This window comes from Salvelinus namaycush, chromosome 5 (genome assembly GCF_016432855.1).
Source record: "Salvelinus namaycush isolate Seneca chromosome 5, SaNama_1.0, whole genome shotgun sequence".
Classification (NCBI taxonomy): domain Eukaryota; kingdom Metazoa; phylum Chordata; class Actinopteri; order Salmoniformes; family Salmonidae; genus Salvelinus; species Salvelinus namaycush.
Window position 1 is genome coordinate 49,150,269 of NC_052311.1, and position 20,817 is coordinate 49,171,085.

General features: G+C 41.3%; 1 protein-coding gene across 1 annotated transcript; it reads left to right on the forward strand.

Moving 5' to 3' along the window:
• The first annotated feature begins 9,502 nt into the window (after positions 1-9,502).
• LOC120048390 (membrane progestin receptor delta-like) lies at positions 9,503-14,384 on the forward strand. Its single transcript, XM_038994321.1, has 7 exons — positions 9,503-9,713; positions 10,118-10,245; positions 10,456-10,661; positions 12,250-12,376; positions 12,473-12,569; positions 12,840-12,984; positions 13,260-14,384. The coding sequence occupies exons 1-7, from the start codon at positions 9,519-9,521 to the stop codon at positions 13,523-13,525; spliced, it is 1,164 nt and encodes a 387-aa protein (XP_038850249.1). The 5' UTR covers positions 9,503-9,518; the 3' UTR covers positions 13,526-14,384.
• The last annotated feature ends 6,433 nt before the right edge of the window (positions 14,385-20,817 follow it).

Consider the following 20,817-nt stretch of genomic DNA (forward strand, 5'->3'; position numbering starts at 1 on the left):
ATCTCAATCCCATTGAGCATTTCTGGGACCTGTTGGATCGGAGGATGAGGGCTAGGGCCATCCCCCCCAGAAAAGTCCGGGAACTTGCATGTGCCTTGGTGGAAGAGTGGGGTAACATCTCACAGCAAGAACTGGCAAATCTGGTGCAGTCCATGAGGAGGAGATGCACTGCAGCGCTTAATGCAGTTGGTTGCCACACCGGATGCAGACTGTTACTTTTGATTTTGACCACCCCTTTGTTCAGGGACACATTATTCAATTTCTGTTAGTCACATGTCTGTGGAACTTGTTCGGTTTATTTCTCAGTTGTTGAATCTTGTATTGTTCATACAAATATTTACACGTTAAGTTTTCTGAAAATAAACGCAGTTGGCAGTGAGATGACGTTTCTTTTTTTGCTGAATTTAGTTTGGGGGTAGAAGCTGTTAAGAAGCCTTTTGGACCTAGACTTAGCGCTCTGGTACCGCTTGCTGTTGGAACACATTTAATGTTTTTTATTTTATAGGCGTGTTCCAAAGTTTCAAAACACCCTTACCTATTGAAATATGGTAGTTCTGTTCCACTTTCCTCTCTAACTTCTCATTCTGAACCCGTTCAGTGTAGTCTGGCTCATCAATCAATCTCGGTCCTGTGAGTAGGTCTCTGTGTGCCATCTATCCTGGTCTCTTCTGTTGTGAGGTCTCGTGCCCCTCACTACCCTGGATGCCTGGGCCCCATGCCCACCATTCTGCATGGCAGTGAGTAACCAATCCCCTGGCAGCGGGGTCAGCGCCATCCCAACAGAAGATGGTTGGCACCACACAGGGCTGGCCCACTTTCTGGTGTTGGGGAGGTGAACAGTCCAGGGCCCGGTTTCCCAAAAGCATCTTAAGGCGAAGTTCATCGTTTGAACCTTCGTAGGAGCATATGATAGCAGATAGCAAAAATGTGTAGAATTTTAGGAAATTAGCTTTAAAACTGCAAAATGTTCTCTCAGCCTCATGGCAGCACTTTTTTTCTCTGCCCCTGGCAGAATTGCAGGGCATTCGCTTTTTAAAAAAAATGACAATGTATAGAATAGCATTAGAAAACAGCATTTTTGTCTCTCTGCACCATGGCAAAATGTGCTAATGCACATTTTGGCAGAGGTTAATGCCCCGTGGCCCCCTTGACCCCAAATGCGGTAGTCTGGCCCTGGGGGTGCTGAGGGAGGATAAAAAGTCCTAACAAAGCATTTTGTCAATATGCCTCTCAGTCCATGAAAAATAGGCCCTGTTTTTCATGTAGATTTGGTTCAGTTTGAATATTATGAAGTGACCTGCCTGCCTTGACTTACTGAGTGAGAATTTCTGAAAAATGTCAACTTCGCCTATATGATTATGGTATTGAATTGGCTACAGAAGAAAATCAGCACCATTGAAATCACCCAATAGTCTTCGGATCTGTTTAAACAATGTAATGTGAAAAACGTTTCAATGTGGCATTTTTATTAAGGAAATTATATAACTGTCTGTGCATGTAAATTATAATAATTATGCGATGATATGGGATTCCTTAAAAGCTTGCTCTCTGCCTTGTCTCCTGATTCTCCATAACAAGGTTTTCTTTCTTGTCCCCGTCCAATCAAAAAGTCGCTGTGTGAGGAGGGTGGGATTTCGACGTTGGGGCAACGGGTTTGCAGTGTTTTTATTCGCCTGTGAAGGAATGCAGGACATAGACAGTTTATACAGATTTACACCAGCCTCCAATGGTCAGGATAATCGGATTTACAATGGAACTATAGTTTATTACAAGCAACAATTGTTCATTTTGGTCAGTGACTACATTGCACCAGTGAAGATTCGCGCAGATGAGATCACCGCCAATATAAAGCTGAAAGGTTTGACTTCGTTTCTTTCTCTTCACGTCCCATAGTTTGCTTGTTACAATGTAACAACCTATAGTGTGTGTGTAGGCTACTGGATATGATTACCGGTAAGTGGCGTTTTTCTTTCCAAGCACTGTCTGTATTACTCTATAGGCCTACTTCTGAAAACCATCACTTGTTTTTTTATTGTTGGGCTACCTCTCACATCGCTATATGACCCCTCCCACATATAGATAGATAGGTCTATAATATATCAACCAATGTTATTCGAGGTCTTTTAAAGTACATTTTTTAGTGTGCGATGTTTCTTTCGAATAGCCTATCGAATAGCCTATCGATTTTGATATTTTCGTTTTTGTTTTGATGCTGTGTGGGTGTATGCGAGGGTGTACCTGCGCGCGTGCGTTTATGTGTGTGCGCCACTTGCGTGTAGGTAACTATGGAAATCCTGAAAATGTTATCTAGGAATATGTCTCCACGGAAACAGACTTTTCAGCTATTATGCAAATTATATTATGTAACCTATATATCTTGTCATTTAAAATATCATTACACTGTTTTGTCGGCATATTTGACTTTTTGTGTTCACATAAAAAATGGATTGATGAAATTGGCAGTGTAGCCTGTCATGAGTGTGTAGGCGTTTTATTGTCTGAAGTGTGACAAATTTGACATTGCGCCCGAACATATAGGCAATTGGCCTATAACAATTTTCATACAATGTGATAACAATATGGTAGGCTATCCGACATGAAAATTAAGACCAAATAGTCTCTGAAAATAGATTAGAGATCCAGTACTCCTCTTTCTTGGAAAGCAAACATGCATTAAAAACGCGCACGGGGGAACATTCTTGGTCTTGTAATTTCTGGCCCGCAGCACAGATAATGGCTTTTGTCTTGTTATTGTTGCTGCAACAGCACACGTGATCGCGCAGAACATTTCTTCAATCTCTCCAGGGTTCTTCTGGGCAGGGGCTGTGTAGAGAGCTACTAGGATAGGCCGATAGACCGCCTACAGTTCACCAAGACTGTGAGGCAGTCCTTCCCTGGTTTCACATCTCGGCTCTCTTTAGAGCATATTCTCCCTCCACATGCCCGACTCCCACGGTAAATGCTATTCTCTTGGGAAAAATAGATCCCAATCTCTCACCAGAAAGTTTCTCTCTGAGATTGTCTTTTTAGCCTGTGCCATAACAGTTTGTCTGTGATTGTTGTGTGTCTGCCTTTACCATTTCTCCAGTATTAATGTCATATGAATGTGACTTCAGGCATTGTACATTCCTATAAAAAGTCTTATTCATTTGAATTTGAACAGGATATAGGATTGAGTGCTCTTTGTGAGAAACTGTGTCCAATTGTTGGATCTCGTTTCTCTCATGAAGCTATGCACTCAGCATTTATTCTTTCTTTTGCTATGTTCATGTTGTTGACAACTTCAGAGCAATGAATTGAGTTTCACCCTCTGCCCTGCCTCTGGTACAGGGCGTTAGTGCGTTACTCTACAAAGGTAGGGCGAGAGACAGGTAGGACAGCTACCTTGCCCTACCTAGGTTATATGAGTTAAACATTTCGTAGACCAAATGTAGATCTCTTCCCTACATATCTGGTTGGTCTAGTCTACTGTTGTTGCCACTCTATTGCTATTGCAATGACAAGTTGTAACTTCTTATAGTTAATCACAGATGATCACACGTGATATTACTGGTTGACACCACACCTGCAGCAAGGAACTGTGTGACCCTGTTTAAATCATGTCAAATGCATTGTGAGAGAGTCATTCAGCAGTTTGTAGATTGGTGAAAGCAAAGGTTCTGTTACGCTTTAAACAATGTATTCATGTTAGATCAGTGATTACAGGAAAGAAGCGACGAGAGGAAGGATGCATTTAAGAAGAAAAAAAATCTACCTCTTACTGGACTTAACAGGTGATATTCTAATCCATTTATCACTATCCTATAATAATGTCATATGGCATAGTGGCATAGTGTGAATTTAAAGTCCTCAACAGACAGTGTTAATGAGTTCTCCATCTAGGTCAATGGGAGGGTCTGATAGTTAGTTCAGCTATACATGGAGTTATTTGATGGATTTATACCTACTGCAGTACAATACGGACAGAAACCGGTGAATCCTGTTGTTCAGGGTACACTTGACCGTCAGTCATATTGTTTGTGTGTGTTGAGGTGATGTCTTCCATGTTCCATTCCCAGTACAAACTGTACAGAATCATGCAGCTAGATGACAATGCAATGTTCTATGGGGCGAACGATGTGCCTTGTTCTTGTTTGCATAAAACTGACATGTGCCCATGTCAACATGCTCCCCACATAGACTTCTTATCGTCAGCTCCTGAGTTATAAAGTATTCTATTGAGGAAGGTCACGTGACGAGAACACGAGCGAGGGAAAGAATTTCAGAATTCAGGAGTTGGGCGAGAGAGTGGAACAGAAAGAGGGAAAAGTGGGAGAGAAGCTGCGTATTCAAAAGAGGTGGAGAGGGGTAAAGGGGAGGTGAAGAGGAGAGAGGGAGGAAGGAAGGAGGGAAAAATTTGAATATTTGTAGATTGTGAAACATGTTGGTAGGGGAACTGTGGATGGTCACCGCCACTGGCAGTCACTGTTTAGAGTGCTTGTTTTCCCCTTGTTTGCGGTATGTGGCAACCATTACCATGCTCTTGCACACAAACAAACAAAGACAGACACTCACTGATACTTAAACAAACACCTCTGACGGAGGGTTTAACCTACCTCTCACTTTCTTGTTACTGCTTTGCACAATTGTATAGTATTGTAGATAGAAAGTCACAAATGATCAAGTCCTTGCCAATAAATTATTCTGAAGAGAAATGTGTTGCTACTGTGCAGAACAGCCTTGTGAGTGGGTGGTGTAGTTGAGAGTGGGTGGTAGTGAGCACATGAGAAGTGGTTGTTATCACAGAGGCCCATGAGCAACACCTCCAAGACCTCCCGTTATTGGACTACACCAGAAGTAGACAAACAAAATTCCCATTCTACTACTGATGGAGACAGTGGAGGCTGCTGAGGGGATAACGGCTTATAATAATGTCTGGAATGGAGAAAATGGAATGGCATCAAATGTATAGAAACCATGTGTTTGATACCATTCCACTGATTCCGTTCCAGCCATTACCACGAGCCCGTCCTCCCCAACCAACTGTGGATGGAGAACGAAATCGGATTCGGAAAGGACCGCACACTGTTAGACACACCCTGGAATCCAAACTGATATGCTCAGTTCCACCATTGTTTTAGATTCCAGGCTATAAATCTGTGTTATTCATAAGTAGTTTGACTGGTTGTGACAGAACGTGCAGTTCTTTTAAAAGTAAACTGAGAACTGTCGTCTATGCGCTCATTGCAATGCGCTCATTGTCATGAGATCTAATCAGATAAATCGGTTTGGACCATTACCCAATCATCACCTGGTCACTTAGCAGATCTTTCCCATAAACACGGACATGGATGCCAATAGTTTGTGCTTGGCAATTCAGATTCCAACAAAGTTAACAAAATTGGGGCGTACCCTAAGCCAAAATATGTGGACATGTTTATTTTCCACTCTGCAGTGAGACTATTTCTTACTCACATGATCACCTGACATTTTTACAGCTGATTAGCAATGAGGCTGCTGGGAAGAGTCAGTTTGGGAGAGGACAGTTGGAGTCATGATGAGTCCACTTAGAATTAAAGATGACTTCATAGTGGGGTGGGTTAGGATTAAGAATAATTCATTTAGGCTTGTTTTCCTTACCACAGTTTCTCTGCTGCAGAAAGGAAGCCAGGGACCGTATTTACAGTCGGATCTAGGATCAGGTCCTCCCTGTTCATTCAATGTTATTCATTATGATCTAAAAGGCACCACTTATGCAAGATCAGCAATCCTACTCTGAAACACTTTCTGAATATGGCCACAGATGTTTTAGTCATCTATGTCTAGGTGGTGATTTGTGGTAACCAAAGTGAGTATTCCGTACACTCCCAAAGTCCTTTTACATTATACAGGCAACATTTTGACCCTATAACTAGGTTTTAATCAGGACCACATTTACAACATGAACTTGCTTCTTGGGATTACTCAATTAGCAGAATAAGTATGTGTGCATACAGGTGGGCATACAGGTAGTGCCATCCCAAGGAGCACACGAATCCAATGAAAAGGAGAGCCTAGGAGGCCAAAATGGAGGCCACGGTGTATTCACAGGACCACTGAGTGTACAAAACGTTGGGAGCACATTCCTAATATTAAGTGGCACCCCTTTTGTCCTCAGAACAGCCTCAATTCATCGGGGCATGGACTCTACAAGGTGTCGAAAGCATTCCATAGGGATGCTGGCCCATGTTGACTCCAATGCTCTGAAAAAACCCAGCAGCGTTGCAGTTCTTGACACACTCAAACCGGTGCTCCTGGCACTTACTACCATACCCCGTTCAAAGACACGTCTTTTGTTAAGCCCATTCACCCTCTGAATGGCACACATACACAATCCATGTCTCAGTTGTCTTAAGGCTTAAAAATAATTATTTAACCTGTCTCCTCCCCTTCATCTACACTGGTTAAAGTGGATTTAACAAGTGACATCAATATGTCAGTCTATGTCATGGAAAGAACAGGTGTTCCTAGTGTTTTGTACACTCAGTGTATATCATATCCATATGTGCAACCCACTATCAAAGCTTATTGTGAATTAGACACTAATTACTTGGATTGCAATGTCATACAGAATTCAATATAATATTGTGTGTGTGTGTGTTGAGCAGAATGGCTACTCATTTTCATAGAGCCCAGGCCAGTGTGTAACAGTTGGCCCTTGGTCCTGCTCTCTCCAGACAGGGCCTCAGTCACAAAGCACACTTTGTCCCAGTAAATAGGATACGGCCTGCAGCTGGGCCACCATGCAGTGTCCTGTCCCCTCTCTCTGTCTCTGTCTCCCCTCACACACTGTCACATCACAGAGCCTGAGGTATGCACCATAATGACAGGGCAACCTCCAAGTAATATTTAAACTAGCCAACACTGAGATAAGTGCTCTGACTATGACATATCATCAGACCAGAGCAACTTCCGTTCTGAGCCTTAGGATAGGACTTATATGAGGCTGTTGTAGTAACTGTACTCTCACAAAGGAAACCGTATGGATGGTGGTCACAGAAGGTTTGTGGCACCTTAATTGGGGAGGACGAGCTCGTGATAATGGCTGGAGCGGAATTTAGTTTGATTGTGCTCTTTAACATACACGCTTAGAAAAAAAGGTGCTATCAAGAACCTAAAAGGGTTCTTCGGCTGTCCCTATAGGAGAACCCTTTGAAGAACCCTTTTTGGTTCCAGGTAGACATCATGATCCTTCCTCTCCTGGCATGTTTATCCATCCTGTTTGCTTGTTCAGCACATACATGCTCTGCTGTTTGTGTGTGCCTCAGTGGCTATCACACAGTATTTCCTGTAGTGATGGGAAGTTTGACTCTTTTTACTGACTCAGATGAATCTTTCGACTCATTTCGTTCATTTGATTCAGTACCTAGAGCGCGCAGGACCCCCTGCCGGCGAACGATTAACTTAAAACTTGAAAGGCTCATGATTCTACAAGCCTCCCGTTCACCACAGGGGGCTTATTGGAGCTGTCATTTGTGACTGAGACTTACTCAAGTGTGCTTCAAACAATGTACATTGGTGATAGCTAGGCATACAAACCAGACTAGATTGTGAACGACTCTTTGCGGAATGACTTGACTGCCGAGAGGGAGATATCGTTCGCGAACTGCTGCAGGCCCCCAAACGTTTCGTTCTCGATTTTGTTGAGCAGAGGCAGGCTGTTTAGGCTTCTACAAAGCTGTGTAGCTTTCAATAATCAACTAATTACATTAATTCTTACACCATGAGATCAAATACCAGTTCTAAACATGTATTCTTCTTCTCTATCTATTTTCCTGCACGCACATATGATAAACAGCTGGTGGTCGGAGCACGTCTCTGGAACCACTGAGCCGGAGAAACGCGTATGAATCATCGTGGCCAGCAGAGCAGGTCAAACGAACGACTAAAAGGAACGAGTCACTCTGAAAAATATACCATGACTCTCAAGTCAGTTAAAAAGGTTGTTAAAAAATAATCATTTGTGAACTGCACATCACGAATTTCCTGTTCCTCACAGATTCACACAAGTCACTTCAAAGTCTAGCGTGCTCCCAATTACTGCCTCTTCAATTTTAATTATATTATATTGAATTCGGTATGACGTTGCAACCCAAGTCATTTGTGTCTATTTCACAATAAGCTTTGATCGTGGTTTGCACACATTGATATGATATACACTGTGTACAAAACATTAGGAACACCTGCTCTTTCCATGACATAGACTGACCAGGTGAATCCAAGTGAAAGCTATGATCCCTTATTGATGTCACTTGTTAAATCCACTTCAATCAGTGTAGATGAAGGGGAGGAGACCGGTTAAAGAAGGATTTTAAAGCATTAAGACAATTGAGACATGGATTGTGTATGTGCCATTCAGAGGGTGAATGGGCAAGACAAAATATTTAAGTGCTTTTGAACAGGGTGTGGTAGCAGGTACCAGGCGCACCGATTTGCTGCTGGGTTTTTCACGCTCAACAGTTTCCTGTGTGTATCAAGAATGGACTACGACCCAAAGGACATCCAGCCAACTTGACACAACTGTGGGAAGCATTGTAGTCAACATGGGCCAGCATCCCTGTGGAAGGCTTTCAAAACCTTGTAGAGTCCATGCCCTGACAAGTTGAGGCTGTTCTGAGGGCAAAAGGGGGTGCAAGTCAATATTAGGAAGGTGTTCCAAATATTATGTACGCTCAGTGTATTTCCATAAAGGGTATCTGAAATACCTTTCAGTTATAGAGACAGTGAGAGATGATGAGTGATTTAAATATCAGTAAGTAGGGCAAAATGAAACTTCCTCAACAGAAACTCTCAATAGACGATGACAGATTTGCATGAAACCAACAAGCGTTTTTTTGTGTTTTTGCCAGCTGATAAATGGCAAGCACAGCATGCCTGCAATATTGAACATGGTGTGGGTTGCTGGCTTCATAAGCAAAAGGCTCTTATTGACAATCTCCCTTGCTATCTGAACAGAAGGAGTCCTCTGTTCAATACTACATAGCAGGAACATGTTATTGTCATGCTAGCTTTGTTAGCTAACAGCCCACCATAATGTGACAATGCTAACCACTGTCTAAATCTGAGTCCATGTCTGGGGATGTCTAGAGAAGGTTGACACAATGGAAGACTGTGTTGAGTCCAGTCAAAAAGGACATTATGACAAAAGAAGGAATACTCATTTTGATGGAACCACGAGAAAATTCTATGGAATGTTTTTGTATTGGTTTGTAATTTGAAATCAAGTGGAAACAGAGTGAACTATTCCCCAACCGATTCACATACAGTGGATGTGTCATGTGTGATATGTAAACACATTTCTCGTTCTGATGGGTATGTAACAGTCATCACACAATATATCTGAGTGTATGTCAGTACAATTTCTAGAGCATTATATCTAACAGCCATTTTCTTCCCTTTCTCTCTCTGCAGTGTTTCCTTTGTGGTGGGGGGGTGGGGTGGCCAGCGGTGGTGGGGGCTGGGCCCAGGGCTGGGGCCAAGGCTGGGGTTGGGACCGCTGTATGCAATGGGAACCAGGGCCTGGAGAGGGGGCCCAGGCCCCAGCGTTTGACTGCCCAGTCTGGTGTGTCCTCTGCCGGGGATGCAGGGCCAGGCTCAGGGAGGCCTGCCAGAGAGGGAGGGGAGCCATCAGACTGCCCACAGACATGCTTAGCATCAAACTCCCCCAGCTCTTCGACATCCACCAAGTCCCCAAGGTAAGAGTGACCATACTGAAAGAGAAACCTTTCGCAACCATTTCACAAACCTTCAGAGGTTTCACAGACTGAATATTCAACCCATTTCTGTAAATAAAAAAATAAAATAAAGATTGCCTTTCGTGAACTAAAACTCGCACTTGACTTTTCCCCCTACTTGCACTGACTTTGCTGAAAGCTACTAAAAACGTACCTACTATGACTGAGATATGTGGTTGTCCCACCTAGCTATCTTAAGATGAATGCTATCTTAAGATGAATCAACACTCCTGCTCGAAGACACTTTTTGAAATACAGGCCCAGATGTACCAGACTAGGAGGACAGGTCTTGATGGCCTCCAGTTGTTTGTTAGATAATCTCTATAGTAGCCTATGTACTGTGTATCACAGTGTTTTGCCTTCAGGTGTTCCGGGAGGATGGCATCATCTCGGGATACCGTCACCCCCAAAGCTCCGCCCTGGACTGCATCCTTAGCAGCTTCCAGATGACCAATGAGACAGTCAACATCTGGACCCACTTCCTGCCCACATGGTATGTACACCAATGCAAACACTCTGAATGTAGACAAGGAGATCAGATCCATAGATAGCTGGAGGTATTCTGTAACAATTAGGGCTGGTTTAGACTGGAAAGCATACATATCAGATTAGTGTCTTCCTGTCTTCGTATCAAATCTTCCGATCACTCCCCCATTTCATATGAATTGAAACTGACGGTGTTGCGACGCGTCTCATTTCCCAGGTACTTCCTGTGGCGCTTCAGCGTCCTGTGCTCCACACTGAACTTCCTGTCGGAGAGCTACACCTGGCCGCTGCTGGTGTACATGCTGCTGATCTGCGTGTACCCATTCACCTCCAGCTGTGCACACACATTCAGCACCATGTCCCCCGAGGCACGCCACATCTGCTACTTCTTCGACTACGGCGCACTCAGCCTCTACAGCCTGGGTAAGGCCCGCTGCATGACGTCTGACTGTCTGCACTTCACAGTTAGACTATTAGTGCTTCCTTTACCTTTAGTTATTTTTTCTGGTTACATTTCCTCCAGTACCAAGTCTGCCTACTCTCACAGTAGGCTACTGCTTCCACTAATCCGACCTGGTGCAATACCACAGGGTAAAGGCCACGTGCAATCTTTCAAGTTCCAAAAAGTCTCGGCGAACTTGGGCAATCAGTTGCACGATTAGAACTTTGTATACTACTTCCCACATTTGTAACCATTGTTTGTGTGGTTACTTCATTGTTCGTGTATGTTTGATTTGGCGCTGTGTGTGTCGTGTTGCTGTGCTGTCTGGGCTTGTCAGATTCACTGTAATGAAGGTTTTTTCACCCACAAAACCTCATAATAATACATGTCTTGTTCAAGTATCAGATCAAATCAAATCAAATGTTATCGGTCACATACACATATTTAGCAGATGTTATTGCGGGTGTAGGGAAATGCTTGTGTTCCTAGCTCCAACAGTGCGGTAGTATCTAACAATTCACAACAACACGCATAAATCTAAAAGTCAAAGAATGGAATTAAGAAATATTTCAAAAATTAGGACGAGCAATGTCGGAGTGGCATTGACTAAAATACAGTAGAATAGAATACGGTATATACAATTGAGCTGAGTAAAGCGGTATGTAAACACGTTCGACAGCTCAATACCAACAGTGAAATCAGAGTTTGTTTTCTTTTACAATTCTTTCACCTTGGAATAATGTTTGTCTTTTGTTTAAGACATCCAGCCTGAGGGTTGCTCATCCAATAGAGAAGCCATACAGGTCTACTTACAAACAGAAAGCATGTCGCACCAGATTGCACTGTCAGATTTAGGTCAACAGGCAGCATAGATTAAAATATCAGCATATGTTTTCCTCTTGGATCCAGCATCTGGGGAAAGTTTTTATGGATGTGTGCATACCACTGTTCTACACCTTCACATGTACATTTTCCATGGATTCATGTCTGTGTCCACGTGCTTGCTCAACCAATTCACATACTTGGGTATTTGCATTCTGCTTGTGAATACGTGTGCTTTTCTTGGGTGTGTGTTTGCTTGTATGGGTGTGTGTGATAGGCTTGTCCCTCTCTTTCAAACATAAACCTTGTCTCTTACTTTGAAAACGTGCCTTTTCAAATCCATATTAATGGATATGAGGCCCCTGCAATATGATCCTTGATCTACCACAATTCTCCTTACTGCCGAAACATACCCAGCACTAAATGTCCAGACGTTTCTGGGATAAGAATTGCAAATGTTTACTGTAGATGGTGTTCTGCAGGCAAGCTTATTTAAAACAGCTTCTAGATTAATTGGAAGTACATCATTGGGATTAAAACGGGTGTTGAAGCATATATACAGCAAGTGCAAGGCCAATGTTTCATTAGTAGGTTATTAAAGCCTAATTGATACATTATGATCATTGCAATTTATAATTATTTCAAGTGCTTGGTGAGTGTATGGTAGGTAAATGCATGGTAGATTTAGTTTCAGATATCGTATGTTTTTTTTAAAACCTTTCAGTGTTTTTGTGTGTTTGTGTCCAGGTTGTGCCATAACCTATGGCTCCTATGTGATGCCTGACTGCTGGGTCAACAGCTGGCTGCACCAACACTTTGTGCCCATTGCCATCTGCAACACACTATTCTGCACCAGCCTGTCCTGCTATTCTAGGTAGGCAGACAATACGGTATCCTACCCGTGATGCATCCCTCTCCTCGTCGTTGAAACCATTGTAACTTTCCTCCCTCTGTTTTTATTTGTTTATAGATTCCTGGAGATGCAGTTTCCACACCGCAGTAAAGTTCTCCGGACAGGGGCATTTGTCTTTCCATTCATCTTTGACAACATCCCTCTATTTTACAGAGTGAGTGTATTTTGAGAAAGTGTAGACAGAGTTCACAGAAAGTCTGCTTGTACAGTCATTGGGTTGCATTCTGTTTGTTATGTTACAGTTTAGATCCGATTAATGCCTCTCTTTAATACATTGACCAGGACTTTTGGCTCATTAACTTAGAAACTGATTTTGTGTAGAATAAATAAAGATTTGACCACATGCTGTTAAAGCTTTTAATCCCTTGGCCGCTGTTTGTGCCAATGATCTTATGTGGGTTTGTATATGTGTGTGTGTGTGTAGCTGCTGCTGTGCTGCGGTGGCAGCTGCTGTCACAGTGAGGCCCTGCCCAGTCACTGTTACCACCTCCTCTTCGCCTTCCTCACCTGCTTCCTGTTTGCCTCACACCTTCCAGAGAGGCTGGCCCCGGGGCGCTTCGACTACTTCGGTACGTCCACGCCCGGTTACCATGGCAACCGGAATTGGGAGGTTATATCAGTTATTGATCAAGCTTTAGCTAGTCTGGCCTGAGGCCAGTTATTGTTGTCGCATATCAGTGTCCTTTCTACTGTGTCCGTGATGGCACTGTAGGCAAATATTTGAACAGTGACAATTTGAGCAATCCTGGTAAATCCTTATTCACTGCAGTATGATCAAATTCAAGCATTTCTAATGACTCTCTCTCTCATTGATCTCTCTCTCCTTCTCTCTCTCCTCTCTCAGGCCACAGTCACCAGCTTTTCCACATCTGTGCCGTGGTGGGTACCCACTTCCAGATGGAGGCGGTGCTAGCAGATATGACCTCACGCAGGGCGTGGCTCATTGCGCAGGCGGCCGTACCCTCCTTCCTGAGTACCCTGGGGGCACTGGCCCTCAGCATCATCCTCAACCTAGGCATCATTGGCATCTTCAGTGCCCCTCTGCTGTGGGACCCCCACCACAGTGCCAACCACCCACTGACGCCACCCGCGAAACGCAAGCAACAGTGACACTCCCCACAACCAGTGACCAACCAGTATGTTCAAATGAAAAGGGTTGGCTAAACTATTCTCCCAGTCGCGAACTTTGGAAATAACAACCATAAGAAGTTGTATTCTACCTTTTAAAACCAGGTAGTATTTGTATAAACCCATTGCATTATTATCACAGGATGTTTTTTTTTACATGTTATTCTAACGTCATTATAAGGTTTGTTTAGGAGTTTATTAATGTGTTCACTGTTTACTTTGAAGCCGAATACCCAGCTATTTTTATGAAGCCTTTCAGTTATTCAGTAGCATTGTTTACTGTTTAAAGTTGTGGAAGTATTTCGAGTTAAAGTATCATATGCCAACTTCTTTTCACTTATTCTTGAAAGGATCTGGGTTGTATGAAGCATATGTGATGTCTAACAACACATAAAAGTGCCTTCTTTTATATATAGTGACCCAAATGTTACCTAAGTACCCGTAACATTATTTCTGGTTTGTGTAAATCTCAAACTGGAAAAATCTTTAACTGTAAATTTGCAGGGAATTTTCATATTAATATATAAGTATTTAGCTACTGTTTTTCAATTGTCCTATATATTTGTAAGCCATTATTAGAACATCTCAAAACCCATATTTAATATAAAGTATGACTATCCATTACATGATTCTCATCACTAACTGGACTACTTAGTAGGATTCCACCATTTTGTTTTAATATTCAAAAACCATCTCATTTAAATCTCCACTATGACTTGAATAAATGTACAGACCAGTGTAGTGCTCTCTTAGATTGCCTGCTCTAAACGTCTACACTCTCAGAAAAAAAGGTGCTATCTAGAACCTAAAAGGGTTCTTCGGCTGTCCCCGTAGGAGAACCCTTTAAAGAACCCTTTTTTGGTTCCAGGTAGAACCCTTTTGAGTTCCTTGTAGAACCCTTTCCACAGAGGGTTCTACATGGAACCCAAAATATTTCTATCTGGAACCAAAAAAGGTTTCTCCTATGGGGACAGCCAAAGAACCCTTTTGAAACACTTTTTTCTAAGTGTGTACCTGAAAGCTACAGCACTGTACCATGTCTATGATTAAAAGACAGGTGCCATTTTACAGAGGTACGTTTCCATGGAAACTCCATGGTTCTTTGCAGTTTGTGTTCCTGTGAATGCTCAGTCACTTTAATTGTTCTTTGGAGTACTCTTATTTGTTACATCTACAACATACATTAATGGTCATTGGATACATTTTTTGAAACACTACGTGCTGTTTAAATGTCAGGGAATTACTGAAATTCTCTCTAAAACATACCCATCATTGTAACATCGATAGGACATACCAAATGATCTTGTTTATAACAGCTATCTGATGGAAGAAATCTTAGATGATGGTGCACAACAGAACTGAGTGATGTCTCCTCATCTCCCAGGCATGTGGATGTGGTCAGTGAAGGTCAAAGAGTCTTGGCACTGTCGTATTCATGTGGTATCGTGGTGGTCATTGCAAGTTTATGGCAAACCAATATACCACTCACCCCATGCTGATATAACATTGTCAGTGGCTATTGTTTACATGTATCCTTGAAAAAGAGTGTGGTATCTCTTGAGTATTTAATCCTTGTAGTATATATAACAGCACTTACTGTTTCTGTTCAGTTGTAAAGCGTAGTGCATATGTACAGGTAACTGCCAAAATAAAGGAAACACCAACATAAAATGTCTTAATAGGGTGTTGGGCCATCACGAGCCAGAACAGCTTCTATGCCTTGGCATAGGTTCTACAAGTGTCTGGAACTCTGTTGGAGGGATGCGACACCATTCTTCCACGAGAAATTTCATAATTTGGTGTTAAATTGATGGGGTGGAAAATGCTGTCTCAGGCGCCCCTCCAGATTCTCCCATAAGTGTTCAATTGGGTTGAAATGTGGTGACTAAGAGACACACACACCCTTTAAGCACCCTATGCTCCTTTGAGACCCCTCTTTCAAAGTCACTGAGATCTCTTCTAGCCATGGTAGCCAAAATAATGGGCAATAGGGCATTTTTATACATGACCCTGAGCATGATGGGATGTTAATTGCTTAATTAACTCAGGAACCACACCTGTGTGGAAGCACATGCTTTCAATATACTTTGTATCCCTAGTTTACTGAAGTGTTTTCTTTATTTTGGGCATTACCTGTATATTTGCATGATTATTTTTGTAAATATTATAGATTAGGAAAAATTATTAATAACATCCCCAACATCATATGATCATTTCTTGACATAATAGCACTTACATGTACCACACTAGACCTAACACACGTCATTATTTTATCATGTAGCTCTGTATTCAGTATGTAGGGGAGACCAGGGTTGGTTGTCACAGTGCTTATAACTTCCAAACTAGAGGGCGCTGTGTTATAATTTTAAGATTAAAATGTGTGAATTCTTTGAAAGAACTAATCCACCTGGTCGATTCATGTCATCTTAACAAAACATTTATAATTTTTTTAATTCATAGCTGAACGTTTTTTTTTTTTTAAAGTTTTCGGAATTTAAAAAAATATATAATGTTTGAATTATGGAAGTATACATGTAAAAGGATATTTACATTTACATTTAAGTCATTTAGCAGACGCTCTTATCCAGAGCGACTTACAAGTTGGTGCATTCACCTTATGATTTTTATAGGGAGAGCTACATTCCAAACCTATTTCTGAGTTCCTAGGTCAAGTCATGTGGTAACTAGCATCTTAATTAGCATTGGGTTCTTTTGCTGTAAACCTTCCTTCCCGCCATATCAAAATGTGTTGGGAATAATATATGTAGGGTGGAGAGCGTTAGCACATTGGGAAGATGTCGCCGAGACATCAGAATAGAGTCTTGATGCCTGGCCGACATATATACTATATAGAACTGTAGAATTTAAAGTGGAAGTATTCTAAAAACATCTGTGAGACGTCTTGCCAATTAGCAAACGATGTCTAAACTGCATCTTCCCCATTCATCATGTGTACATCCATTGGCTAAAGGTTTCTCTGCTATCTGGGTTTGTTGCCTTTCTCTCCCAAACATATTTTTTCTGTCACACACCGACAAATGTACACATGTGTGTGCAACACACGCACACACAAATTGACTCAAAATGTCATATGTTATCCTGCATTTTGTTAGGAATATCATTTGATAAAAGAAAGGCTATTTCTAAGACGCTGTAAACTATATTGCTTGATTTCCTTTTACAAAAGGAATAAACTACTAGCCAACATTGTGACAACCAACCCCATCAGTGGAGACTGCCTAGGGGAGAACGGCGCATAGTAATGGCTGAAACAGAGCGAATGGAATGGCATCAATCACATGGAAACCATTTGTTTGATATTATTCCACTGATTCCACTTCAGCCATTACCACGAGCCCGTCCTCCCCAATTAAGGTGCCACCAACCTCCTGTGAACCTCCTGTGTGACAACCAACCCTGCGATGGGGCTGGTTGTCACAAGTGGACAGAGTGTGTTTGATGGCTTATTACTCCTTGTTGGAATAAGACATACTAATAGGATCCCTATTTCAACCCAAGACCTTGGTCTTTCTGTTAATGTTGAAAAGAGTCTTGTTATATATACTGGTGCTGAGAAATACACACCAGAGTAAAACGTGTGACAACCAGCCCAAGTCTCCCTTAAAGGCTTTGGGTGGTTATGAGGGAATAGAAAGTGATATTGTGTCAGTGAGGGAAATGGACTGTGTTGCAGGTCGAGCAGAGTGTACAGGCAGTATAGGCAAACACACATACACACATAGACACACTTCATTTATCTCCAACGAGAGCCCTATTGTTTGAAAACCAATTTTTGTTTTGAGGGTTAGTGTATTGAACACAGAAAGACCTATATATTTGCCCTTTTCATCATCATTATACCACTCAGTTTTCCACTATTGATTTTGGTATGGTGCTTTCATCGTCTTACAACTTGTTTCTTGGGAGTGGGTCGTGACTAGCGTGTGGCCGACCATATCGACCATAACTGTATCTGAATTGACATATTGTAGTGCTGATATACCTGCAGTTGGCGCATATAACCTATTGTCCTTTAAGTTGTTGAATATTTGAATGTTTAACTACATTTCTAAACATTCTGTTATGCTTTTGTCATTGAAATCTACTTTCGTTCAAACTAGATTATCGCTGGGGGAAAAAGTGATGACCTATTTAGTTCAAATGCGTCTGTTTGTTCACGTCGATCCCTTTCATGAAGCTAATATGATGATTCCCAAAGTGTGTTCATATTGAATGGCATGTTACAGTAAGTAAAATAGGAAGCTATGCAAAGATTTGGTTGGATGACACAACAAGCCACACACCAAGGAACTTCCAGTGACTCCTGAAGAGTGCTCGGTTTTAGCAAAGAGGGAAGAAGCGGTTTGAATGAATGTCTGTGCCTATTTTCCTTTCATACTACCTTTAATTCAACTTTTATTTTAATTTAGTATATATGCTGTGTTTTGTGTGGAGAAATTAATATAGTTCCTGGGCAAAAAACTGAAGAGAAAAAAAATGTCATTGTTTGCTATCTTGTTACTAAAATTGTGTCAATGCTGCCTTATTAGAGTGTATTCATCACTGGAATCATTTCTCTAATAAAAATTACTTACCACATATTTGACAGCATTAATGTGTTTGTCTGTCGACTGTGTATAACAACTGTATCAGTTGAAATGTTGGATCGTATAGGGGAGGACTGCAGTTACTTTCCAATACACTAGATGACAACCTTTCACTGAGCAATGATCTACTGTAAAACAACCAATGTTCTACTGCAAGAGAGAACCAAGTATTGGTGTATGTATGAATGTGAGCAGTAGGGGGCATGATTGAACAAGGCTTATTTTTTTGCCTTGTAGCCAACAGTATGTAGCCCACCCCATCTACAAGAGTGGAAAAGATAGTTATTTTGACAGATTCTACCAAATTGCGATAACATACAACAAAAAACACTGCTTATCTTGTTTTGAGGCAATTTTAGGTATTTTTTTCTCTCTCAGTCAATGGTGAAGATGCTGACATATTGGTCTCTAAACTTCAGATGGGGAATAGAGGCTCTCTGTGCCTTGGGAAAGAGTGTGTATTAGGGTATCTTATTAAAAAGGAGGAGTGATAATGAGGGAGACTCGCTTGGCCCTAGTCCTGGAAGGAGATGGGCAGTGGAAAGTATATCTCTATAGGGGGTTGAAGGTATAGTCCCGTCTCCGCCTGTAAGACGTCATAGGAAACAGTGGTCCAGCATGAGCCTAACAAGTGTTTTCATTTCCAATACACTAAAGAGAGGGAGAGAGCCAGCGATATAACATTACTCACAACCCATTAGCCCTCCTAAGGGAGTGGATATGGAGAAAAGGGAGGGAGAAAAAAAAGTGTGAGGTGAAGAGAGGCTGCTGTAATATATCCAAAGTGTGCTTGTTTGTTTGGGGGGGTAACCTAAGGTCATATAAAACTTTATTCTTCCAGTAACTGATGTGTCTGGTGAGACTTCCAGTGAGAAAGTACTGCTGTGTATGAAAGGTGCTTTTGCAGGCTAAAACGTTTAGGTACAATTAGTCTGTATTTGTTCATCCTCCGAAATATTATAAAAACATGTACTGTAAGATGGTAGACAATTGGAAACTGAGCTCCTTGAACCAAATGGTTGTTTTATTCATGGGCAGACGATATACAAAGTGTTGGGGTAACAATATTTGAACATTGCCATTTTTTTTTACATCAATAAAGTATATGTACATATTTACATTCAAAGGCGTCCAAATTGTTTTACTAGTCTTGTAAAATGTCTGCTTTTATTTTCAAGGTGAAAGGTTAAAAGGGAAAGTAGACCTTGTTGTGTCACGGTCTCTATTTCAATTCCATCTGTCACTCTCCTCCTGAAGCTTCGATCATTGTTATCCATCTGTTACATGTGAAACCATTTCACTGTATCTCTCTCAACCATCTTGTCCCTTACTGGACTTCAGCAGCTTGCTTTGATGTTAAAGGCTGATGTTAAATGCTTTGGGGTCACTATAAGGCATGTTAACATGGCTATTTCCTATGAAAGCTATGTAACTGTACCTGAACCTATGAGCTATAGTTTTGCACTGCATACACATTTTTGTATTTGTAGTATACTCACTGGCCTTGGACAGAGAAATCATTATACAGTATTTAAATGCAAAAAAAATGTAAGAATTGTATGTCAGGAAAAACACCTTCCTGGCCTTTAATAGAAGTTCCCACGCTGTTTTTTCAAAAATATTCCTATTTTACAATTAGTCGTCATTGTTTTGTCCTCTGACAGAAAATTATTTAATATACAGTAAAACATTTTAAACAGAGTAATACATTAGATAAATAATGAATAAGTCAAAAGAATAACTGTACAACTCTACTAAAATGTTTGTAAATATAATATTGTACATTCGAATTAGAATGAGTAGGCGGAGAAAGGCAAAACATTGTACTGTATTCCATTAGCTATAAACAACTGTAGTGAACAATATCAACAGTAGACGACGTCTGGTAAAACTTACCATTGCACACACACACACACACACACACACACACACACACACACACACACACACACACACACACACACACACACACACACACACACACACACACACACACACACACACATTACTGTATTCAGACATTTTCAATCCAGATGATGGTTGGGTTTTGGGTTATAAACAAATTGGGTTATCAAATAAGATTATATTGATAAGGAGCATCTCCCTTAATGACCATTTACTGTTAGTTCATATTCCAAAATGCTAATTGATAATTGATATCCCAATGCAATGCAAGTGATAGCCATGAAGAACACAAACTTTGTATGTAGTTTCTTTACTATGGTCTGGGCTATGCATATGAAAAATGAAGGATCTGATATAACTGCCTAACAATAGAAAGCTTTCTGATTAGTGCACTTGACTTGGCACAATAGGTTTCTCTATATTTTCACTCCTGCTGATTATATCACACAGCTTGAAAATGGAAAGATGGCGTCTCACTGTTCCAATACATCTTGAACATAATGGTAAAGCTGTTATTATCAAAATTGTAGATGTTTGAAATTTCACCTATGAAAAGTATGCTTGGGCTTGAAAATCACTGAGCCCCTTAAACTTCACTAAAGTAATTCAACTTTCCATGTTCTCAGGCAACAGTAAATCCCAGAAAGTATTCAGACCCCTTGACTTTTTCCACATTTTGTTACATTACAGCCTTATTCTAAAATGGATTAAATAAATAAAAATCCTCAGCAGTCTACACACAATACCCCACAATGACAAAGC

Coding starts and splice junctions, on each gene's coding strand:
- LOC120048390 (XM_038994321.1), top strand. CDS start 9,519: ATGCAATGGGAACCAGGGCCTGGAGAGGGGGCCCAGGCCCCAGCGTTT. Junction 10,662..12,249: donor ACTCAGCCTCTACAGCCTGG/GTAAGGCCCGCT, acceptor GTTTGTGTCCAG/GTTGTGCCATAACCTATGGC. Junction 12,570..12,839: donor ACATCCCTCTATTTTACAGA/GTGAGTGTATTT, acceptor GTGTGTGTGTAG/CTGCTGCTGTGCTGCGGTGG.